The 26,227-nt window shown below is 41.4% G+C and overlaps 1 protein-coding gene across 2 annotated transcripts in view; it reads right to left on the bottom strand.

Moving 5' to 3' along the window:
* LOC138503492 (hatching enzyme 1.2-like) overlaps nt 1–26,227 on the bottom strand; it is a 650,573-nt gene that overhangs the window by 23,025 nt on the left and 601,321 nt on the right. Inside the window, exon 13 of one of the 2 annotated variants that reach the window (XM_069623268.1) lies at nt 19,553–19,587. The exons of the other annotated variant lie outside the window; for it this stretch is intronic. Within the exon in view, the coding sequence (XP_069479369.1) occupies nt 19,562–19,587 (26 nt within the window). The 3' untranslated portion in view covers nt 19,553–19,561. The remainder of the gene's footprint in view (nt 1–19,552; nt 19,588–26,227) is intronic. 2 annotated transcript variants of the gene reach the window in all.

The following is a 26,227-nucleotide window of genomic DNA, read 5'->3' as shown; positions in this document are numbered from 1 at the left end:
CAAGGGAAAGCAAACATTATTCTGCAAAGTCGGTTCAGCTGAAAAGAAAACAGCAATGTTCATACATGCTGTTCCAAAAGGTAGACTGCACAGATGCATAGCTCAAAAGGAATACTGGGGAGATCGGAACACCAAGTGACAAAGTAAATGCCCAAACAGTTTCTATTAAAAGAAAGTGGTTGGTTGTGATAAACAACCATAGGGTTTAGGGAGTTTATCTATAACATAACTGGAAATTCCCCACTGGGAATGATCTATTCTAACAGTGTCAGGATGGGTCAAATATAAAAGAAAGTGGTACGATTTTCTTTAAATTGGTTCAGTGCTTGACACTTTGAGCACCACTGCCCCTCACTCCCACCCCAGGACTCCTCCTTGTTCTCTCCTACGTACGAAAGGATGGGGGCTTGAGGAATGCAGACGTAGTTAGGTTATCTGATTCTCCAAATAAAGATGGTATTCCATCTAGGACTAAATTAAATAAAAAGGTGACAGGTTTGGAAAACCTTTAGGGCATATGGAGTGTTATGTCAGTGCTGATACAGACTACCTCCAAGTTTCCCTCATCTACAAACAGTCTCAAGGGTTAGTGCCTAGCTGTTTCTTTACAGTCATAGGGATAGAGCTTAGGTGTTTCTTTATTAAGGGTACACCAAGAGGGATTCAGCTCCCAGTTGCTAGTTTGTCATACTTACTATTCACAGTTATATGGTATCGATCTCACTATCTCACTATTTATCTGTAATCCAGCTCCAAGGATAGTTTCTGGTCCCCTTTTCCTGATCTGGCATTATATTACCCACCCAACGCTGCGCGCAACAAAATCGGAAGACATAGCAGTTGTAGAATATATGTCTGAGGATTTTTCGGACTGGGTAAACTTACATCTAAATTCTAGATCTCTCAGGGCGGCCGTATTGGATGCTGCGGATGGTTTCATGTTTTTCGGTTTTGAAGTAATAAGTGTAGATGCTCGCGATGAGGTAAATCCACACCCATCGCCAGTGGAACAAACCGAAAATGAAAAAAGAAGGAATGCACTGTGGGCCCACATGAGCATTAAACACACGCCTTCTTCAAAAGATGTAAAACAACAGGACTATTAGCTAAGAGTGGACATTACTGAAGGTAACCATCAGCTTTTATCCTGGAACACTCGTGGCTTCACACATCTGTTTGATGGAAAGTGGCAATTTCCGATGCAATTGTCAATTATATATTTACAAGAAACTTGGATGCGCGTATGCCCTGCGTGTGATGGCTATACAGTCTTCCTGAACCCTGCAGGAAAGAACCTATTTGGTCGTCCCTTTGCTGGTTTGGTCACAATGATCAAAAATAACATCGATTGGACGATTGTATCCTCTTAAAATCTTAATATGTTTGTGCAAGCAACAAAAATTCAGAATACACGATCTTCATCCACCCGTAGTCACGTGATACTGATCGTCAACATCTATTGGAATACAGCAATGATTTTGCAATCTAATTTCATTGGAGCTGTATTGGCGGCGGTGGACGAGTGCCTATTAGCTTCTGAAGATCCGGAAATCATAATATGTGGTGACTTTAACTATGCTTGGCTAAATAACCCAATGGCAAAATGCACTGCAGCTAGCTCAATGATCAATGGTAGATTGCATGATAGTGGAAATCGATGGTTAAAGGAGATGACATTAAGAGAGTGCTCAATGCTGAACGGATCCACCTGGGTGATATTCCCCCAGGTTTTACATGGAAGCGAGGCGTGAGTAAAAAGACTCTCGACTATATCTGGGTGTCCAGAAATTTCTTATCAAAAGTAACTTCACTCGAAATAAAAAAGACAAAAAAGAGTGATCACGATGCAATGCTGTAAAACTGGGAAAAAGCAACAAAATCTGCTTCACTCAAGTATCCCGAGAGTGTAACTATAAATAATAGAGCAAATAGGCTGCGCTTGAGTGCACCTCAGCTGTTAACGTTGACAAGTAATCTCGAGAAAGCAACCTCAACAACTTCAAGGTTAAACTACCCTTTGCTACTACACTACTTCAAAGCGAGGAACACCAATCACAAGGGGTCTGCGATTGAACTAAAACACCCTTTTAATGCAACAATAAGCAATGAAAAGAAAAAACTTTGTGATGATATAAGGCTCCTGAAAAAAGTTAATTCAGGAAGTGCAATCACGAAAATAAAATCTAGACACCAGCAATATCAAAACTGGATTAAATCTTTCAATTTGTTGCGTGTGCAGAATCAAGCTGAACAGATGCTAAAACTGATCATATTAAAGGACAGCAGACACATTTGGGAGATCATCAATACTGGCAGCTTAAATCACACTTACTCAATGTCAAACGGTGTGAATGGGGCCAGTTGGGTCGCTCACTTTACAGATGTTTTTGATGACCACAACTGCATTATGGTTCCAACATTAGCTCTATCTACTGCAAAATGGAACGTGGCAGATTCCGCTGAAGACATCAAATGGGCAATTACAAAGCTAAAGTCTTCCAGGGCAGCAGGCCCTGATGGAATTTCCAATGTGATGCTGAAAACCCATAAAACTCTATGGGCCAATATGATGAGCTCTCTGTTTGAAAGAATTTCGTATGAAAAAACCCTGCCGGATTCATGGTTAAGGGCTGTGGTGGTGCCAATATTCAAAAAGGGCAATCGGGATGATCCCAACAACTATCGCCCGATTGCCCTGTTGGATACAATTGGCAAGGTCTTTGGTTCCTTCCTCCAAAAGCGTCTGGCAAATTGGGTGAAAGAGGCTGCTGTGAGTGATCCTCGGCAAACAGGTTTTACCAAAGGAGTAGGAGTCGAGTTAAATCTGGTCCTCCTAAACTGTTTAAAACTCGAGGCCCTGAAAAGGAAGAAAATGTTGTACTTTGCCTTTATAGATCTGAGTCAGGCTTTTGACAGCATTAACCGTAACCTCCTATGGAAAAAACTAAATGACTGGAATTGCCCAAGTGATTTGTTGGCGCCCCTGATTGCTCTACACTCTAAGACGTCCTTTAGAGTAAGGCTAAATCAGCAGGGTGATCTGTCAGACGAGATTCATACAAAAAGGGGCGTGAAGCAAGGCTGCCCGCTTGCTGCACAACTATTTAAACTCTTCATTTCAGACTTATCATTGGCTTTAAAAGACCTAAGGATCTTTCCGCTGACAGTAAACGGGCAAAAAATAAGCTGGGTCATCTATGCAGACAACATCGTTCTCATGGACTCCACTCCGATTGGGCTACAGAGATTGTTAAAGGCGCTTCAAAACTACTGCCTGCAAAATGACTTACGAATAAATTCCACAAAGTCGAAGATAATAGTGGTCGGTCAAGGAATGCAAGTACGAACTCGAAAATTTCACTGGCAAATAATGGAAGAGCAATTAGAGATATCGAATAGTATCAGATAGCTAGGAGTTCGATTCAATAATTACATTCGTGAGTGGGATTGGACACAAGACCTGTTGGCCCGGATGCAAATGTTCGCACTTCAAGGTGCTAAATTGCACGCAGCATATGGCAAATTTTCCTTTAAGCCAATATTAACATTCTACCTTCAACAGGTGATGCCCGCAATAACCTTTGGGAGTGAATCTGGCTGGAATATCCCCCAGGATCTGTGGAACAAGCTTGAGGGGAAATTCTGGCGAAAAGTCCTAAGCCTGCCAAAAAACTCCTCAGTAGCTGCGATACGATATGAGCTATGTATTGAATCACTCTACGGTGCAGTCCTGTGGAAATCAATCTCCGCCCTGAGGAAAATGATGCTGGAGCCCCCTGCGAAACCATATGAAATCATGCACACAGTCTCAGAGCACCCTTCTGCCGGCTTAGTAAATAAGTGGAAGGATAAGTTGCTTTGTATACTACACAATGCTGATGTGTCTCTTGAGACCGTAATCCTGCGCCCACAAGTGGCAAAAAAGAAAATTTGCGAACAAAATTGGATAACTAATGAAGAGAGTAGAAACAAATTGGCTTCTTCCTTAGACCTCGGTTGCGCCTTAAATAAACTGGACGCTCTGCCAAAATATCTGGATAGATTCCCTTTGAGTTACCATAGGAATATGTTCCTACGATTACGTCTCAATCTCTATAAAACCAAAGAGATACTTGTAAGGAGGCGTGAGATACCTGAACAGGACGCTCAATGTCGTTTTTGTAGCCAAGCGACAGAATCCTTACGGCACCTAATCATTGACTGTGAGGTGATTGGTGCCCAGCGCACCCTACACTTAGCTCATTTTGCTCCTTTATCTGGAAACATGGATGCCTGGTGGTGCTATTTGATTGGAGGTTTCAACACTCAATTAACCTGTGTAATTATAAATTTCATGGACGCTTTGGGGTTATCCAACCTAGAGGGCCTGGCCTGAGATATGTGTATCCTTGGGATCTCTTGTTTATAGACTTTGTGATGAACTGTAACTTAAAGTTTGTCTTTTCTTTTGTATAAACTGATGTTACATAAAAAAATGTAAAAGAAAATACCCCCATTAACTGTTGAATAAGATGCATTTCTCACACCTAAGTGTTAAAGTGATCTTTCCAATAATAAGGGATATGGTGATCTTCTCAACTGTAAGCTACATGGCGTAATTCTCACTTTCAAGGCATATATTGCCCTTCTCACTAATAAAGGAAATGGTGTCACACTTACTAACTAGTAAATGATATGATGCCCTGCTAACCAGCAAGCAGTGTTTGCCCTTCAGAAGGATAAGTCTGTCCAGCACCTTGTTCTCCACTTCATTCCTCACCACACAAATTGGGTCTGTCTCACGAGATGACTTTAGACCTCATACCCAGGAGAAGGACGGTCTTTGATATAATGTCTCTGGCTCTACTGCTACTTTAGCAGTGGGATTCCTTCTTCTGCTGCTTCTTACTAGTTTACTCATCTCTAGTCTGATTCTGACTCCATTTATTTGCTAATTGGTATTTTGGTGGTTGAGGGCGAATAGCTCAGGGGCAACATATTTGTCTTGGAAGCAAGGCAATGCAGCGCAACACAGGCTTGAATCCCGACCTCGTACTTAGAAACCAATCTCTGGTATTAAGCGCATTATAAAATTATAATTATGATTATAACTGTTTAGGCCATTCCTCTGCATTGACAGTATTTCATATTATCTGATTATCCTATCTTAAATACTTTTTGCATGAGTCTCTTTCAACGGTTGGTATAGTTAAGACTCCCTTTTGTCCCTCCCTCTGAAAGTATGTGACATTGTGGGCCTCATTACGAGGTATGCCGGTAGCCATACCGCTATTGGCGGCATGGCTGCCGGCAAAACCGCATCCGTGTCCGTGTCCTCGGAATGAGGACTTACCGGACCATTCCGAGTTCGAATGGCCCGGTAATTCCACACTCGAGGACACGGACACGTTTCATCCCCATTCCCATTTCAGCCCCCATAGGGCTGAAATGGGAATGGGAGAGGGAGTAAACAATGGGCCATTACGAGATGGCCCGTTGTTTGCTTCCTCTTCCCCTCGCGGGACCCGTATGCACGCCTGGTTTTCCCAGGCGTGCTTAACGTGTCCCGCGAGGGGACCTCGTAATGTGGTGGAACGGGTTGAACGGCACTGCAGCCTTTTACGGCGCCATTTAACCCCTTCCACCAGGGTCGTAATGAGGCCCTGTGAGTCTTAAATATTTCGTTGGCCATTTTGTGTGAGGTGTAAATCCTGCCTTTATGTAGGCTTTTCATTCTTCCCCCTCCGATTTTCAACCCTGCCTCCCTGAGATGTGTGATCTGCTTTCACATTGTTACTGGAGTCCCAAAGTCATCAGGTTTTGGGGAACGACCCTGGAGCATGAGCAGATAACCAGAAGCTCAGATGACAGCTTTCTGCATTCTGAATCCTGCTCACCGCATTTTTTGTCAGCTTTGTTCTTCGACATTGGGACCCAGTCTGACATATAAGGTCATGCAGAATGTACTTTCCGGCTGTATCTTCCATTAGACTCTCATCAGACACAATTGCCAATTTCAATGCAAGTTTCCTTGGGATCAAAGATACGATTGTGACACATATATTGCTAGAGCATATAGTTTCCCTACATAAGATAGCCTCTTCTTGTACCAGCATATAGAAACTAGAGTATAGGCAGTCAAAACAGAGCAACAGTTTAGGACAGCATTTCGAGTCTCTGAGTTCTGAAGTGACATTGCTCAGATCAGGGCATATTCATGGGCTTGGATTAGGGCTCTGAAATTCTGACCCTCAACTGCCTCACAGCTCTGCCATTACCCTGGAAATCTGGCACTCCTGGGTTGCAGGGTTCTGTTATGAAGCTTGGGAAGAAGTTAGGAATCTGTCTTTGTCACAATAGCTGATTTTAAGGTAAAAAACATTAAAGAAAGATAGGTAATTCAGAGTTAAATTTAATTTAGTGCACAAATGCAGTCACGTCTGATTGCTCACAGCTGCAATCATAGCGGGATCAGGTAGAATAGAGCCTCATCTTCCTTGAGATTATACTGATTGTCATTTTCTCTTCAATCATTACTGGAATCTCAGAGGGATCTGTGCACCCACCTCACACTTTTGTTCTCCTTGATGTTAGCTATGTTGGGTACGTGAATAACCACATTTCGAGCTGAAACAGCCACATCAGTGCAAGTATCCACTCTGCCCATAAGAGGTGTGTCACTCAGTGTGGAAAAGATGGCCTTCTCAGTGGACTGCAGAGGTAGCCTGAGGGCTTCACCATGATGATGTTGCTTACCCTGGCTGGTATATATGATTATGTTATTGTTCTGTATCCTGAAGATGTTGGGATGCACTTCCTATATGTTGGTGGAGACCAACCTGCAACCTTCCACATTTCCAGCAAAAAATTGTGGCTTGGTAATTGATTTCTGAATCTGTGAACCTTCATAAGATGGACAGGTGGCATCTCAGTATCAGCTAAATGGCTTAGTTCGGCACATAAAGCCCATTTTATCACCTCTGAAATTATTTTCAGACATTCGAACATCCGACGCTGGATGCCCTCAGTCACATTGTGCTGTATCACTCAAAGCAGAACACTTCTGTGCTGATGATTAAGGACAATCATACATTGTTCTTTCTTCAAGAATGTTAACATTTCACTAGAGATAAGCTGAATTCTGTTATCAGACACAAAAGCTCTGGTGGAACTTCCTTCATGAATAATTCTTCCAGAAAAAAAACCTCACTACTTGCATGGTAAAACGACCAACCAAACTGACTGTGAGCCAATTGAGGAATCACCCATTGCTAAAATGACAAACTAGAACTTGTGGGAATGAGTTTCCAAAGGCCCATGATCTCAAAATCTCCCCTGACAAAGAGCCGCCAATGGGCTTCCCGTGGACTATGGGGTGCTGGAGATGCCTTGAGGAACTTTTCACTGTTGCTGCACATTGTGCACACCCTGACCCACATGTTATCTGTATGGTCCAATCTATGCCAATATTCATTCTCCTTAAATTCCCTTTTAAATTCTGTAATACTCTTTAATGACCCAATCATAATCCCTCAACCTATATATTTGGTGGTCTTAATACACTAGAAGCTATCGTACACTGAATTACCCTTTAACCTGCATTAGAAAATAGAAGAATCATTCTCAAATAGATGAATGGATTGGGTAGGCTTACAATAATTGTGGGTCTCACCTGTCAGTTCTAATGTTCTGGAACACTGTCTAGTATAGGTCTTTAAATATTTCATGGATGTATTGGTGTATTGCACGGGGACAGCCCTTTATTGTTAATTTTTTAGATTGTGTTTATATGTGTTCTATTGCTTCCCATGTATTTTAAATCATTATAATATTCCTCTGCCTTACTACCAATCTAAATACCAATCTAAAATAAATAGCAATATGTGTATTATGGCTCCTCAGCCTATTCCCACTCGTGAATCTGAGTTAGACCTATTACATGTGTTTGAACTGCTAGAACATTTTAGTCTGTCAACAGGTACCCGAAAGGCATATCTCAATTTCTGTGGACGATCCTGAAAGCAAAAAAGAAAAAAGGATTTGCCTGTGGAAAACAAGTTAGTCTGTCCCTTGATATTGCAAATATCAACCTCTGTTTTTGATCTGCTGACTGACAAAATCTTGTATACTTTATGTATGACCTAGGCTTGGCTAAAAGACTCTGCGTCTCCTCTTCTTGAACGGCTGATCCCCCTAGGCTATTTACTGTTGGTGTATCATTGAGTCATAAGATTCAGGAAAATGTGGAAAGGTATTTTGTTATGTTAGAGTCTTTTGAGCTGTTGCCTGTGAATGTTCTAGTTTCTTCAACTTGTACTTTGCATTTGAATTGTTTTATGTTTCAAAGCTCTTCAAGCTTCATATATAATAGGTATTTAATAATAATAATACAAATAATTTCACATTTATATAGTGCTACGAACCCTCAGGTATCTGAGCGCTGCTTATTATTACCCACAGTGTGTGCTGGTGCTCATTTATCGACCTCAGAAGGATGAAAGGCTGAGTTTGGCCTTGCTGGGATTCAAACCTGCCTAAGCAAGCTCTGCAAGGATGTCAAAGCGAGCGCTCTACTCGCTGTGCCACTTGACCGGCTGCTATAATGTTTTATATTCTGAAAATATGTTTCTTGCTAATCTAACCTTTCGTCTGTGCTCATTCTTCTTGATATATCCTCTACCTTCGACACATTCAAGCACACCATCCTGCTCAATTGCCTCTGCTACAATCTGGGTATCACTGGTCAGGCCGAGGCCTGGTTGACCTCCTTTCTCACTGACTGAGCCCCCCAGGTCCAACTTAGGTATTTCCTCTCCTCTATCACTCTCTCTACCTATGGTGTTCCCCAGGGGTCTAACCTCTCTCCCTGGTTTTTCAACCACTACCTGGCACCTCTTGCCCACCACATCGCTCTTTTATGCTCTAATTTTCAGTCTTATACGGATGATACCCAGCTCTCCTTCAGGCTACCCTCAGCCCCCTCTGTTCTGTCTCTCATACCTGACTGAATGGCCACAATTCAGGAATGGTGTGCCACCAATGATCTCTATCTTAATTCCAGCAAGACTGGGGTGCTCCTCATTTGGACACCTGCTCCGTCCTTTCTTCTCTCTCTCTGGCTGCCCAAAATGGGTCCTCTTTGTGTTCCTTCCTGTGAGGCTAAGAATCTGGGTGTCATCTTTGCCTCCACCCTCTCCTTCTCTCCTCACATCTCTGACGTCTCTAATAAGTCTCACTATCAGCTGTACCTCCTCTGAGGTATTTTTCTCACTTTACCCCAGAAGCTCACTGTCTCCAGAGCCCTGTTCCCCTATAGGCTGGACCATTGCAACAGCCTCTTCCTTAATCTGCCTGTCTCTACTCTACGACCTCTTCAACTTATCCAAAACAGGACTGCAGGACTTGTCCTTGACCTCAATCCCAGAGATCATTTCCCTTTATCTCTCACATCTCTCCACTGGCTCCATGTGGCTGTAAGGATCAAGTTGAAGACCTGTTGTATCGCCCACAAGGCTTTCTGGGGCATGGGACCACACTAACTCCAACTTTCTCTTCCTTAACACCTTTCTTCTCGAGTCTGCCGCTCATCCACCTCCAACTCTCTCAGTGTCAGTAGCTTCTCCAAGCAGAGAGTGGAGGGTAGATTTCTTTCCTTGGCTGGGGCTTCCTTCTGGAACAGCCTTCCTGCCTCTCTCAAACTTGAGCAGAACCACCTCCAGTTCCGTAAGCAACTGAAGACCTTCCTCTTCGCTTCCACTTTCTCTCTTCCTCTCCCTTGCTGTTATCCCTGACTGCTCCACACACTGTCACCTGCCCATCCACTGACACCCATGGCAAGCTCCTATATGTCCAGTTGCCCTTGCACTGCCTCTGGGCTCCCCCAGTACTGAATGTTCGGTATCTGCAACCCTAAAGTACCTGTTCTCTCTGAACTTATGAGCCACCCACAAGCAGCACTTATTGTTTTACCTGCACTTCTCCCCTCCCCTACACCGCCTGGCACTTCTCCCCTCCACTCCTCTGACCCCCTCCTCTTGTTGTGCCTAGAAACACCTGGAATATAAATGACTTATCATATCATATCGTATCTTCATAGAAATATGATAGATGTGATTATTGCTAGGTAAAGTAGGATTGTATGTCATGTATCAATTCCTGTAAACTGTAATTGGCATTTTTGTATTCCTTTTTGGGTTGTTGCTCCACCTTCTGAGATGCTATCCTAATTTTTGTAGCACTTGTCTAGCTTCCAAGTCATTGACAGGAGTCTTAAAGAACCCTCTGCATTCATGGCACGTACTGGCTGAGATGTGCTGTTACACCTGCCCTGATACACTGTCTGAAAGGTTGTTGTATGTTTCCACACAGGTGGCTGATGCGTATCACCTTTGTGTGACATTAAGTCAACGCAAAAGCATTTGCATTTCTGTTATGATCAATCACTATGATAACAAATAATGAATATTAGGAATATCAAGTGTCAATTGTGATATTCTAAAGACCCTTCCCCTACAACAGCTTTTAATGATCTGAAATTAAAATATTGTGAGGCTAGTTGTGCCACCAATGCTACGTTCATTCTGAATAAGATCAGTATTTACATCATCTGAGGGTACTATTTTTGGGGATTAAGGAATGTTCAAATCCCTGAAGGACTTTCAATTATCTCTTTCAATAGAAGATGTAGTTAAAATTAACACATTTTTTCATGATAAGTTAGCAAAGGGAGGAATATCTTCCCATGCAACTCTATCACTCAACCTCCTTCACTATGCCGTCTTCATGCATTTTTGGTTTTGTTGTGCTTCCCCCTTTATATGAGGTAGACTGCTTCATTTGATGGATGTCTATGAAGTAAACGACCTATGAGGCTGGCAATATACAAGCCTTTCTCACCAAGGCCCCAGCAGTTGCACTGGTATTGTCTTTAATCCCATTGCTTAATTCCTCCAGAAGACATCGTAGATTTGCAATCATTTTTAAGATGAGCCAAAAGTAGCCTCTATTGAGAAATCCTGGACTTGATGCCACCAACCTTGCACATTTCCAGCCAATTATTGTTCACCCGCTCCTGGGAACACATCTCGCGCATCAGGAAGCCATTTTCCTTCTGCTCATCAGTCGTCCAATCTGTCTTCTGTTAGTCACTTCAGCCTTTGCACCGAGCCAGAAACCTTTCAGATCAGTGAAGAAGCCTTTCAAGTGGTGGATGGTTGAGGTGTCTATCTTCTTGTCCTTTATCCTCGCTCTGCGAATTTGAACAACTTTGAACATGTGGTACCTTAGAATAGCTTGATTACACACTTGAGTGTGGCTCTTCTTGCTCCAGAATAGTTATCTTGTTTGGAGAAATTGACCTAAGGTGGTCTCTCGGGAATGGATTTCTCATTTGTGGCGAGTAGGACTGTTTCTAGTGGATACAGATTCAAAGTCAGTCCTCCGCTATTTAAAAGTGGATTTATAACTCAGGGCATGGGTACCTCAAGTTCAGAGTCATCTTTATTGAGTAGATCTATAGCAATCAAACAATCACTTTTTTAAAATTAAAGTCGTCCCTCAATAAGTATTGAAAACACCACATTCTAAGGTTATTTTGGGAACACCATCTTAGATTGTTCTGTAACAAATATGGAGGAGGGCCTATCTGTTCAGCTTAGTGTGAGTTATAAAATGTAACCATCTTTCTGCCTTGTAAGCCTTGTACCTTTCACTAACAACTGCCATTGTCGGCTCCCAGCATAAAACAAAGCTATGACAGGGGCCTCTTACCCTGTTGCAGGACATGTATTGACACTGCAAGTTTGAATTACGGATGTGGTCATTGCTGATGCAGAGTATTCTGATGACAAGAACCAGCAAGACCAGAAATGCAGGAAGACCTCAGAAACGTCATTTTTGCCATGGGTCCTTGAATGCCAGGATTCAGGGATGTGGGACCCTGATAATATTCACCATCCACCCATGTCAGAATGGGTCACCTGTTGGGCTATATAAGCTTGAGATTGATTACTATGGTCAACAAGCAGGCCAGGGCAAAGCTCAATCAGAATACCAAATGGCTGCCTTTTAAGGGAAGGTGCCAGTTGTTCAGTTTATTCGGACTTTCATTTCAAAGGGCAACAGGGACGCCAAGAAGAGCATTTCCTGCTCGTGTCATGTTTGCCAAGAACAGCTTTTGGAACTGTCAGTGCCCGTCTCCAGCTCATGGATCACACAGAGGGAGCCATGGACACTAGTGTGCTAGTGGGTATGCAACTCCTGGTGTTGCCGAGTCTAAGTTAAAATAGACTATATGCTGGAAGGGTTAGCCAACTCTAAAACAAGGCCTTCCAACAAAGACATGATTATGTGGGGCCCTTTTGCCAAGAAACCTGAGTAATTCCTCAATACATGCATGGCACTATACAAAGCCCCGATTGATGCTTGCAGAGTGCAATGCAGGTTAATTTAAAGCAGGGGTTGTGCATCCATCCAATATCAACCTGGCTGCACCGGTATACATGTCAAAGATCAGTACGAATATTGAGACTCTCGCAGACTCCCACCTTCAAAACAGCTTTGGTTGGCATAGCTGTAAGGACACCAGCCAACCCACCATTACCTCTGGTGAGCAGACTCTCACCGGAGTCTTAATTGGTGTGTGACTGTACATAGGAATTTGGTCACAACTGGATTGTCATATAAGTCTAAAGTTTTATTTTATTTTATTTTTTGGGGATATGAAAAATGCCTGGGACTCTGTGATACAATTACATGGTGACTTTATGCAGGTAACAGCTCATATCCCTATCCTTCTCTTCCCTGCAGGACAAACCCTCCTATTCAAAGAGGTAGCAGATGATATAACTCTGAGGAGGGCCATGTCCAATCGTATGCATGCCCCAGAGGTTTCTTGGTGCACTGAAAAGGGAAAGTGGGGCCAGTTATGACGTTAATTGGGTTATGAAAATCTCAAGATGACAGGACTCCACTTACTGTGCGTGAAGGATGCCTACTTCACAGTGAACATACTCCACACATATATGTGTTCTACAATTAAGTTGGGGCACTCAGATTTGGGAATTCACATGACTACACATCTGCTTATCCATGGACCCCTGGTGCTTCAAGAAAATAATGAAACCAGTGGCTACTGCATTCCACCCCTAAGAAGTGTTCCAGATTGTATGCTTGGAAGACATGATTTTCATGTCATACGACGCAACTCATTTCACTTGCATTTCAAACGTGCCACGTGTGATTGGTGTATCTCCTTCAGAACATGGGATTTACAATAAACTGACAGATGTAATAACTGCTCGCCACAAAATCAATGGATTTCAGGGGTTTCATGTAAACTCAGAATCCACATCCCTTCAATTGATGGCAAGGAAGGTGCAGGATGTGAAAGGTAACATGTGTGTATTCCTAACCTCTCACATAGCATTTCCCAGAGTCCTCACCAGGCGCCTGTGCATACTGATGCACACGCTAGGCGTTCTGGCTGCCTCTCAAATGTCTCTTTGCTTTCCCAGCATGTGCTACTAGCACACAGCTTCTATGTTGGCAAGAGTGACGATATGTCTCAATGAACCACAGCATTAGGGTCTAAGTCAATACTGTAATCACAACTACGAGGGAGAGGCAGATTAATTCCAGCTTATTCAGAAAACACATTTAAATATGTTTACTGTTCTGGGGCCAGGCGACCGTTGCTACTATTCCTATTGCCATTCTCTCTTCATGTGGATGGTTTTCTGCTATTTTTTGGAAATTATTCCCATGAGGTTTTTTTGTGGCACTGTTTCATGGAATACTCTGCGCATAGCATTGGCATACAGGAACCATTGTACCACAAGGATCAATTCAAATTGCATGTATTGTATGAATAGTCGCTGTGGTTGCTTACAGAGAAACATGGTGAACGGGGTAGTGTGCCATGGTCCTGATCACAGCTGGAAACTTTCTGCAACACCAGCATGTTATCTTTCTTGGAGTTACATGATGCAAAACATGGTTCCTTTCATTGCAGACATTTTCTTGCGTACATTACGATGAGATGCCTACTTTGCATCAAAAGTCAAATTCAAACCTCTGCACTAGACTTCTGTTATCTGGGCAGAACCATCTTGAGGTAAAGTAATGAGAGACATAGGACTCCCGACTGCCTTTGCTCGCAAACAATACTGTAAGATCCAGTTTCAGAGGTGGACTTAGAGACAATTGATCTTAAAACAAATGTGCCATTTGAACATTGTCAAGGTATGGACTTTTGCCAGCTCCTGACACCAGGTCAATTGCTGGTCCTGCTGGTGTTGAACCAAAGCATCATTGATCCGAGAAATGTGTCCAACTTCACTTTGGAAGCTTTCCTCTCATGAACTACCATCCAACTTTAAGAAACAAAGTTAATATATGAAAGGGCCCAGTTTGCTCCAGATATAATACCTTAGTTTTCTTAAAATCGAAATATTGCAAAACATGTTGTTTTGGTTGTAAAAGGTTTGCTTAATCAAAAAAGAAAGAAACTATTAAATAGAAACCATCTTCTTCCTATCAGAATAGGAATGGAAAAGGAAGTAAGCACAATTTCCTGAAAGTTTTTAAATGCCAATGGAACCTTCAGCTTGAAAGACGGATCCAGCCTCAAAACCAGAGACACTTGCTGCCCCATAATGAACAGATCCGTGCTTAGAATGGAACAACTTGTACACACCACCTCCATCAAACATTGTACGGGATGAAACTGTCAGCATTCAGAACCAATGGCAAATTTCAAACCACAACCAGAGGTCCTGAAGCAGTAAAAGTGTCTTCCAATCGGAGCGACTCCATTCCACACAGGATCACTCTACTTGAATGCCTGTTGTTCTTTATTCATATGTGCATCTTGGAATTAATTTACTGTTGTGATAATGCTGCATCAGCGGGGAAACTAGGGTTATGCAGAGCTCTTTAGGGGTGGTAGCCCTATTTAGGCAGAAAATCACCAACCAAAATAGGGACCAATTTCTGATCTGGAGAAAACTTCTGAGACCACAGGCATGAGACCAAGGAAGGAGGAAACATGCAGTGAGAAAAGAAGTGGAAAGAGGTGAAGCATGTCTTTCTGTTTTTACTGGCAGGGTTTTATACTCCCACAAAGAAATGCGATGGAAAGGGAGGACACTGTCACTATTGCCAATCAGTGAACAACAAAAGCTAAATTCTACAAAGCAAATAAGGGATAATGAGTCAGACAACTCTCAATGTCCTACTACCACTTCCTGCCATACCTTGACACAGTAGGATCACTGCAACCAAGGAAGATGACCAGAGATGCAATGGTGAATATTGCACCCCAAAACAGCCCACACTCCCACAGGCTACAGACTAGACCATCACTGATCCCAAGCTGCCCAGAGGCCACAGACTGAATTCTTGATTGGGATATCGAGCACATCCAAAGTTTGCTTGATTGCCAATTGCTAGGGACAGAGAGTAGACGATCTAAGACTCAGAGAAAAAACAATATTCAGGAAAATCTTAACAATTCACTGAACTGTATAGGCCGATGTATTCAGCAGTTTACATTGTTGTAGAGCTATTGTTGTCTCTCTAGAAACACCCTTTCATTGGAGGTCAACTTGCTCAATGTCCAAACCACCCAATTCAGAAACATAATAGACTGAACGCAAGACAACAGGAGAATGACTGACACCCAGAAATGAAGAGGGATCCATCTAACAATGGGCCAGAAAGGAACTTTTAAGAGAACCATTTTCATCTGCTCCTTCCTTGACCAGAAACTGAAGCTTTCTAGGAATCAGAAGAAGTGCATAAACCAGACCCACCATCACCAAGCATATAGTTGTGTAAAGCTTATACGAAACCTCAAAATAAATACATGTTCACATATACTCTATTTATATTTATTGGGAATGAGGAAGGGATTAAGGAGGGTGGGAAAGGACCATATGAGGGAGAGATTGACAGAGGGCCAGATTGAAAGAAAAGAGAGAGAGGGAGACGGAGAGAGAGACAGAGAGAGATAGAAAGAAAAATAGAGAGAGAGAGATGTCAAGGAGCAAAAACTATTCCTTCCTCTGAAGGGATAGATGAAAATGTGATAACATATTAAGATCACGCTACCTCCTGAATGTAAGCATAATTAGACACTACGAGTTTGGTGGTAAACCGCTGGTGGTTCCGGCGGGTTGCCGCTGTACTCGTAACATTGTTCTGCCACCTGATATCTGTGAGATGTCAGGTGGCAGAAAGTGTATCTCCGCTTTCCAGCGGAGTCCCATAGGACTCCATGATTATAGGGACACGGAAGCTGCGGCACATGGTGCTGGTGCTTCAGTGAATACCATGCCTGGAGGGGACAGTGCCACCAGCAGGTCAGACCTGCCATGAGCAACGGCCCCTGCAAGCATGCATGTAGTCTGGTGGTCGAGAAAGGGTGCTGGTATGTTGCTGCCGGCCCCCTTATTTCGGTACCACCAGATATAGAATGAGGCCTTATGAAAGACCTCAGCTGTCCAATGGCTCTCTAGGGAATCACCAACATAGTCTAGAGCACTGACTGTTCCAAGATGAAAGAGAATAACCATTATTGCCCAGCATACCAACAGTCTGTCTCTTGCCTTCACTCTCTGAAGTTTGTACAGCTAATAGTGCCAGTATGAGGGAGGAATTTGAATACTTAAAAAGATTATTTTAAAAATCCTAAATGGAATTGTCAGTATTATGTTCTTTCGGGGGAGCATTTGTGTTCCCATCCTTAAATGGATTTGACACCTTTCAGCAACAGAAGCTGCTGTGCTAATGCAATTGATCTACCAACACTGAAAGTTGCACCAGTTAGTAATTCCATGTGCTTCTCCATCCGTCACAGCAGGTCCGAGCACTCAGTTTACTTCTAAAGTTTTTTTTTTAAGAGTATGTTATTTGGTACAAGACTATGTTGTATGTGCAGCAGACATATTCCACTTTCTGACGATGGGATCCAGAAAATAACTTTGTCAAAGCTGATTTCACCGCTGGTTGTGGGATTCTGAGGAGATACAAATGATCCCCTTTGCAAAGTAAAGAGAACAGTTTTATTTCTCATTATATATGACACGACTTCTTCCAAGTCCCAATACTGCATCGTCTCTGAGGTGAATGATACTTCGTACATCTCAAACCAATACGCTCCATGCATTAACATACAGCAAGGAAGCAAATTACTTACTGGCAAGAATAGTTTTGCTTGATATCCATTATCAAACCACATGATGCGCATAATATTGGCTTCCAGTGGTTGGGGAATTGAATATATTTCTTCTACAAAATAATAGTATTGAACATTTACATATCCATATTACACAGGGCATTAATGCCAGATCTGTGAAGTCCTGCAAATTAGTTCACTATTTACAACTAGTGTAAAATTCTGTGTACTCGGCCCAAAGTGCGGTAGGAGAGAGATGTTCAGAATGTTAATACCGGAATAACATACATCTGGCTTTATATATTTCCTAAGGTAACAGCTTATTTCCAATGGCAACAGCTCCCTCTGGCAATGAAACAGCGTGTAGCGGGCAGTCTCTACTGTGCATTACTACATAGAACAAACATACATCTGGCCATTTATTATTTTGTATTATGTTGTTTGATTTGCCTTTATTTCTGTGGGACATATGTTGTTTCTGCAATTACTGATTCACAGCCAGTTGGTTCCATGTGAATCTATGAACTAATTGGTTCCATGTGAACCAATGTCTAAGCAACAGTATTACTCCTGTAAGGAGAATCATGTTTGTTGTTGGGATAGAAGTTATCAAATAAAAAGAAAAAAAAAGCTGTTAGTTCTAAGGGATCCTGTCTTTTAATTGTGTACTTTCCGGTTTCAGCTCATCATGCATCGTTTAATGGAGTTTTTTTTTCTACAAATTTTTTTCTTTAAATGATGAATGTGTGTTCAGCGTCAAGGGCAGTTTTTTGTTAGCGTGTTACCAGTTACAGTTAAGTTAATTGTTCTATCCATCTAGATATTTTTGTCTTTGTAGTGCAATTGTCCTGGCACAGATCTCTCAAAGATACACGTGAGTGTTCAGTCTTTTTAAATTGTTTCTAAATGTGGATGTCTAGTCTTTCGACACTGTTGACCATTTTGCACAGTGCATTAATGTTCTCCTTACAAATTAGTAACATCAAATACAATTGACTATGATATTGAATATAGCAACCAATTTGCAGACCAGAATGCCCTTTATTTCTGGTAAGGAGTATCTAACTCATGTTTAAAAAATTGAAAAAAGTCTGATTTAGAAAGCCCGCTCAGAGACCACAAGTGTGCGCAGGGGCTTATAGGCACGGCCAGACGTGGGACGTCATGGGAGCAAGGGAAGTGTATTTACAGTGTTGTGTGCGTTTTTGAGTGAGTGTATCTGTGCGGGAGACGAGGGGGAATGTCTGTGGTGGTGAAGGGAGGGAGCATGGGAAAGGGGGTTTGCATGACTGTGTGAGAGAGGAGGGGGAATGTGTTGGGCTGGGAAGGGGGGTTGTTGGTGATGAAAGGGGGGGTCCATGGGGTATACCTGCTAATTTTCTGAAAATCCAGTGGGAGATGGTGGGGGTCGGGGAAGGAACACTTTCGCAGGGGATTGTTAGGGGAGGTTTAAATGTCAAATTTCAGCATTTTAAAGGCCATGCAACATCAGCTCACAAAAATAATTAGTCTGTTTTGTGATCAGCCTTTAAAATGCAGAAATATCACACAACCATATTTCTACCACTCCCATCATATCCCATAATCGAACTACAATGCCTGCTTGAACAACGATGAAATGAAGCACATGGACAACATTGTGTTACTTAAGACACTGAATACCTGCTGAGAAATCACATATTGAAATTCGTGCCTTCATTTGGTTTCCGAAGGTACAGAAAAAGTTCCATAACCTAGCAGGAGGTGTTGTCGATGCTGTGACATGAGGTTTATTAAAATCCCTAGTTGCAAGCATTGTTACATTCTTAAATCCGTTATGCAAGCTGCAGACAAATATTGGAAAGATTCATCATATCCTTTTCCCCTACATTTGCAATATTGCATATTTGCACATGACATGGTTATTTGTCATGCTGTATGTTGAAATGTTGAAGGTTTGTGCACTTTGATATCTCAAGACGATGGGAAAGGTGAAGTTAAGTGTTTTCTTTCAGATTCTTACACTGTGCCAGCTAAGAAAACGTTACCATTCAACTACTACACATAGTGCTTATCATACATGTATTGTTATAAATTCCATTATTTCTGACATTATGAAGAATTGTACTTAAGGTAAATAGGTCTCTCTTATATACCAACACTTTGAAACATAATTAAATTGTTCAAAAACATGATTAAGTCATTACTTAATTTCACAGAAACACTGTGCTGATGATGATTTTGGAATTGGTGCGGGTGTCAAGACTGAACTGATTAAATGTTAATAGCTGAACTTTATTAATGATTAATTTCCCTGAACATCACATGAAAAGATAGTGGAAATAGTTGATTCATTAACATAAACCAAAAATTGACTGACAGCAAGTATTTGTTGAACTTTTTTTAGTTTTCACCTACCGAATGTGCTCAATAACCTTCATTAAATTCAACTCCTGTGGGTAAAAAGACTGGTGTCAGCTGCTTCATATTTCAAAGTGCATCAACAAAGCATGACATTGAAATGTTGTGACTGAGAAAAGCCAGAGACCTTTGTTGATGAGATGCTAAACAAAACCAATCTATTCAATTAGAAAGATTGTTGAAACCTATGCCTTCGAAATGTACACCAAACTTAAATGCAAGTTTGACCTATTCTAGACACAGATAAAGGGTTTAATTGAAATAAAACTGGGCTATATTACACATAGATTGCTAAGCCTAAAGCCTCTTTGTGAATAGTCCCACTTTCATTTACTGGTGCAGTAATTTTCGTAATACATCCGTCAGGACTAAAAGACTTAAAACAACAAAATAGCTAGGCTCTAAAAAGACAAAATCTAGAAGTTCCATAAGTCCCAGTTGTGGAAAAGGCAATACTCTTGCCCCAAACAATATAATTATTCATCCACATACTGGTAAACAAATGGACTATCAAATGACCCAACCTGTGTCAGGGACATGACCTTTGTTAGGTAAACAAAGATGGAATTACCACTATTCAATTTTATGACTGAAAAGCCTAGACTTTTCAGAACTTTTTTCATGAAAGGACATGATGCCATCGTTTTTTTTTGTTTCCAAATAGTACAAACTGTAACTGTATCTACCACAGGTCAGAACATTGAATGCTTTTTTTCCACCTGTAGGCAGTCTCCGTTTAATTTCTACGGTTTCTTTGGCTTCATGGAATTAACAGAAAACACAATTCAATTAGTTTTATATAAAACATATTTAGATAGGAGACATAGATGATAATTATGAAATCATATGAACCTAGTTAACATTTTGAGTTACTTTGTCAAGTTTTCCATTTTTACTCATGCCACATTGAAGTTTTTTTTAATGATGAATACATATGAATAAGAACATTATGGGTCATGTATAACCAATATTTAAACAATCTCTTTTCAACATCTTTGGTAATATATGTAAGTCTTATAAGTTTTCAGTGAATGCATTCAAGTCAAACTACTCTGTTGTCCAAAGCAGTGTCTTCCAGAATGCTGACTGATTGGAAGTGTTCAGTATATGTACCACAAGTGTTTGAATCGTCATGACTGATATCATTTCAGTTCTTTGACTACCAGTATTTGATTATATCCCATTTGTGACATTACTAAATTGTTTTTTTCAGGTTAATCTTAGACATTGAGCACTCCTGTAGACAATATAATACCAGATTATGTTGACTTTTTTTGCTTGTTACAATGTCGTTATAAAACCTATATCATGCTTTAAAATTAATTATCTGATTTAGAAAATTTAGATATTTTGGAGAACTCATGGTCAAGCACCTATCAAATGGTTATACTAAAGAATTCATCTTTTTTATAACACACTTAAAACCAGAGACAAGTCTATAAGTGCAGAATGGGATTCAATCCTGTTTTGCTGTAGTTTGTTGTGCTTTCAGGACAAATGTGTTGACCCCGAGGTATCCTCCAACCCCTTTTAAGCCATTGCCACATTTTATTGCACCTCAAGCCAGTAGAGTACTCAAACTGCACGTTAGCTATTGTACTTAGAGGCATGATTGTGGTTATTTTCTCTTGCAAAAAACAGGTCTATATCTTGAATCTGCTACTTGTGCAACAGACTCAGATTCGTTGCACATTTGGAATTTAATTTTTTCTTCTGGTTTGGTAAGCTTTCAAGGCGGTGAATGCTCTTCTTTAATTCCCATGCCATATAAAACCATCTCTACTGACAAATGTGTGGAATTCGTTTCTCGTATTGTATTATGTAGAGCACGGTTGTGGCAGCATCTGTTTTGATCAGTACCACCCTCTAGGTTAATAGCTGTTTGATTATTTTAGGATTAATCACCATCTCTTATGCACATTGGAACTTTAATGGATTGTTTTCTTGGGTAAAACCTAGCATATATCTCCATTATCTGTATCTGTGGTCCCCATCAGTTCGTGGTTGCATCTCAGATAATGGTCATCTCAGTTGTTTGATCCTTCGAGCCTGGACTATGAAATGATGTAGGTTCCACTGCAGTAAGCACTGCCAATGGATTTAACTACCTTAGCTATACTAGATTATTCTAGCACTCTCAAGCATATGCCTGTTGGAGGAATATTGTTCATAGAGTGCTATCATGTGATCAGGCATTGAAAACTAACTACATTTATGATTGTATGATTCCAAGAAGATTAATTGCTATCCCCACATAATCTTCGTATCAGGCAGCTCAATGAGCCATGTACCTTTAACCAGTGCAACCTCCTGGAAAGGGCCTCTCAAGACACAAACTATACATATTTAAGATGTTTCCAAAGGGTTAAATATGAGAGGGTTGAACATTTCCCCTCTACACCTATTTTAAGGAGTCCTTTCAATTCTTCTATCTATGCTAATGATTGTGAAACAATAGAGTCAAAGAGGATGATCTTCTGTAATATGAGATATAAGAACAATCTGAAGTTGCCACAGTGACATTGTAACTTTCAACAAAAAAACACACAACTACTCCCATGGTCTGTATTATCTATTAAAGGGGAATTGTTTTCTGAAATGTTATGATTATCTCCACTGTGGATGCTACTGCATTCTTTGCTTCTGATTGCAGCAAATAATTTGATTTCTTGACTTGAAACCGGGCAGAACCTCTTTGGATTAACTTTGAGACTTACTTGGAAGCATACATGCATTGTTTTGCCCATTGAACAAAGTAGTTCCAAATTATTAGCCAATTTTCTAGATATGGCTAAACAGGATGGATAGTGTTAGGATGGCATTTCTGAGAGGAATCCTGAATGGGGAAACAGTTTGTACATCAAGTTAGATGATCAAAACTCTCTCATTCTGTAGTACGGCAAAGCAGTTAGGCTTCACTCTTATTATGGTAATGGGCATCAACAAAGTTCAATTAGTTCCTCACACATACACAGCAATATACACTACAAATAATATACTGGAAAATATTTTTTTCATTCATTTTTGGTTTTGGCTATTAGAAGGTGCTGAAAGTGCTACCTTAAAGCCAAAAACTATTATCATTAAAATAAGAGCTTTATAATAAAAGCTTCAAACATGAGTTGGGAATTAGGGTTTACAATGCTGTTCAAGGGAGATGACATATGAGGATGGATCCATAGCCTTATGGTGTAATTTGTATTGTGTGCTGAATTTGGCAGTCAATTTTCATTCCAAAATGGCAGCGGGTATATGTCAATGTTTCTAAAAATTATTTTACTTATTTAAAAAATGATATACTGCAACTTTTAAGTTATGTAATATAGTTGTCTTTTTTGTGTATTCAAAATAAAAAAAAAACGTACTGTCATAGGTATGTTTTGTTCCACAATTTCTCTGAAAATGTCTGTGTACTTGCTTGTGGGTGTTTTGTGTAGTGCTTTGTGATGTGAGCAGTACCTTATTGGAAGTTTAGTATGTTAGTGATGTCAGTATGATGTGAATGGGCCTACAGTGTGTGCCTGTTTCCACAAGATAGCCATAAAATAGCCATTTATTAATCCTGGTTTGCAGACAAGCATGGCTCTACGGGCTGTGGTGTGAGTTAACCCAAACTTATAAATGAGAGGATATGTGCAGCATACATTTTTAGCCCTGTTTTGATGTTGGTATTTTCATGGGGCATAGATACATTTTGTGGGAACTGGAAATATTCGGCACTGAAGCAAACTATTGTTCACTTTTCTGCATAAAAGGGGCCTTTTGCCACAGTGTTTTCCAGCTACAGAACCTATGAAATGCACCTGGTCTGGCTCCCTTCGCTGCTCTTTTCGTCAGCGGGCAGAGGCTGTTATTTACTCCCAGCCATCGCATCACGTGTATACATACATTATCTAAAGAGGTCTGATGTCTCCTCTATTTATCACATTTTGGTGATATTGTTCAGCTTTTAATGCAATCAGCTAAGAAGGCAGGTTGTATTAATATAGACACCTTCTTAAACAAGTGCTTCTTTTTGTGCGATCCAGGCGAGCTGTACAAATGCCTCTGCAAACCGGAAGAGTAAAGTTGTTTGGTTTGTATCAGTGAGTATCCCTGCTTTGCAAAAACCTGAGATACTGCTATAGGCAAGTTAACCCCAATGGAGACTCCAGCCATTTCTGCTTCCCCATGCCTAACATGCAGTGAATGTGCAGCTGTCCATATAGCATGAAGCTGGGCTCCAATCAACTGACATGTGTGGACGACCCCGCAAGCGAGTCGCCCACCTTGCAGTGTGGTTCCTTTTCATTCAGGTGCCCTAATGAAAGTGTGTGCCAGCATACTTGTGCTGCAATGGTGTTGACGGTTGCCATGACAACAGCAACAAACTGGGCTGTGGATCACTAAGAAAGCAGTAATGTGAGGTGCAAGCTTTGTTCCTCAAAGCCACAGTTGTAGGTGGGGACCCTCCAATGCATCTGCTTTACAGTTATGGCACCAGTGTAACTTCTCTGGTCATGCATGATTTTATTCGGCAAATGCTACTCACATTTCGTGTGGTCTGAAATACCCAGGTGTAAACAGGGTATGCCAAAGAATCGAGGTTCGAACTACACAGTCACCGTTAAGCATTGTGCCTAGGCCCAATGAACCCTCCCCCGACAATGATGGAGAACTCAGCCAGGGCATGTTCAAACTGACTTTTTTGAGCCCAAACAGACAGGGATTTTTCAGGAAAGCAATTCTCTAGCAATCACAGCTCTTGAGCCCGTGTCAGGAGTTTTTGTTAGCAAATGTCATCATGACTCAGAACCATTCCCCAAAAACCTATGAGCCCATAATATTGGGTGGCTGGGGTGGTAGTGCCTATAGACAGCACCTATAGATGTTAGCTAACTGGTCCTTGCATGTCCGGTGGTCTTTCCCAAGACTTCCCCAAAAACGATCTATTAAATTGTTGCAGGGTTACAGGACTACCATTGGCCCTTGCCCATTACCCTCTACCATAGGATTTGTGATCCCTGGCTGAGACCCCGCTCTGTTCTCAGCACTTACTTTTTCTCATCACCTTGAGAAGGTGCACTATGTGTCCCCATTGTTGCCACAGGTATATCCACCTAGCCTGCAACAGTGCCTGCAGGTTGCAACGTTGTTAGACAACACATATATCATTTCTTGTCTTCTCGGCTGCTAACTGCTCCTCTTCCCACCGTGGGTAAATGGCTATTGTTCGGCTCGGCCGCACAGCATGGGTGAGGACCGCAAAACTGTGCTTTTTGGTCTGCAATTAGTGAGGATTTCTTCTGCTCTTTTGCAGATGGCTCCCTGTCCCTGGAGCCAGACATGTTCTGCTTGCTTCTGACCTTGGCTGCGAGCACCAGTTCTGAGAAGTGTGCTGTGCAATCTTTTTTCCTTCATCCCTTATTATGAGCCCCGTGGCTTCATGTAACTCAACTATATATATGCTATGATTTCTATATGTCTATACTGTACTATTTTCCTAATGGGTTAGCGGTAGTTGGCTCTTACAGGCTCCTTAAACAACCCCGTAGTTCCATGTGTTCAGTTACAATAAGAGGCTGCAAGATTGCTCAGCATGTTCAAGCACCCCATTGTTCATCCATCACTGCACATTGAAATCATGTTTAAACAAGTTATAGTACCAAGGCCACATTACCCTTACTATCGCTTGCTCTCATTTCAGCTTGGTGCTATGTTTTTGCCAAGTGGCACTCACTTTTGAATGTTAAATGGTGCGTACATACTGAATCTGTACAAAAGAATACCCTTTGCTTTGATTCTGTTAATAAAATAATACAGTAATGCATGTGTCATAGATATGCAAATTGTCGGAGAGAGAACCAAAAAGTGATGGGTAGAAATGTTTAGGCTAACGCTTTTTAACCATTGGCACTTCCTTCTGCCATGAAGCTATCAAGGTTGAACCAGTGTGCTCTAAAACCTACATAGTAACAACATTTATTCTTGGCAAAAGTTCATTTCATTGTGATTACCTTGACTGCATCATTACAGAAGGGGTCTGTCCAACCATATACAAATTAGTTTGTATCCCACCCACGGTGGAAGGAGGCAGTCCAGGTTGCTGGGACATATCCCTTCTGAATGCAAACATGCCAACGTAGTCTCATTTTTTGGGTTCACTGACCCTCATCTGTGAGGTGATGGAAGCTTGAGTCCCTTTTTCACAATGCATGCTGATGTATCATGAAAATAATCTGCAAGCAAGATGGCTGGCAAAGGAAATAGGAAGACCACAAGTCTGTTTTTCGATTGATAGTTGTGATACTGTGCAGGACAGTGAGTAAGAAGCCAGAGCGAGAAGGCATATTGTAGCTGTCAGGCTATGGGGGACTAGGATGTCGAAATCAATGGGTTTAGGAGCAGGGAAACAGGGTAATGTGGGTCCTGGGACACTGACTCCAAAAAACAAGAACTGGCAATGCCAAAAGTTTGAGCTTTTGTGTAGGCATGGGAAATGCATTTGCCAGGCACTGCTGTAGTGTTATTACCTGGCCATGGATGGTAGCAGGCACAAAATAGTGTCCCTGGGCGTCTAATAGCAGTGCCTGCAAATGCCTACCTTGCCATAAAGTCATGGGATTATAAACATTAATTCTATTATCACAAGATTTCATAAACTTATATCTATTTGTTTCCAAGCTAACACAT

The sequence above is a fragment of the Ambystoma mexicanum genome, chromosome 11 (genome assembly GCF_040938575.1).
Source record: "Ambystoma mexicanum isolate Mex_15411 chromosome 11, UKY_AmexF1_1, whole genome shotgun sequence".
Taxonomy (NCBI): Eukaryota; Metazoa; Chordata; class Amphibia; order Caudata; family Ambystomatidae; genus Ambystoma; species Ambystoma mexicanum.
Note: the sequence above shows the minus strand (reverse complement) of the source record. Positions and strands in the feature narration are given on the sequence as shown.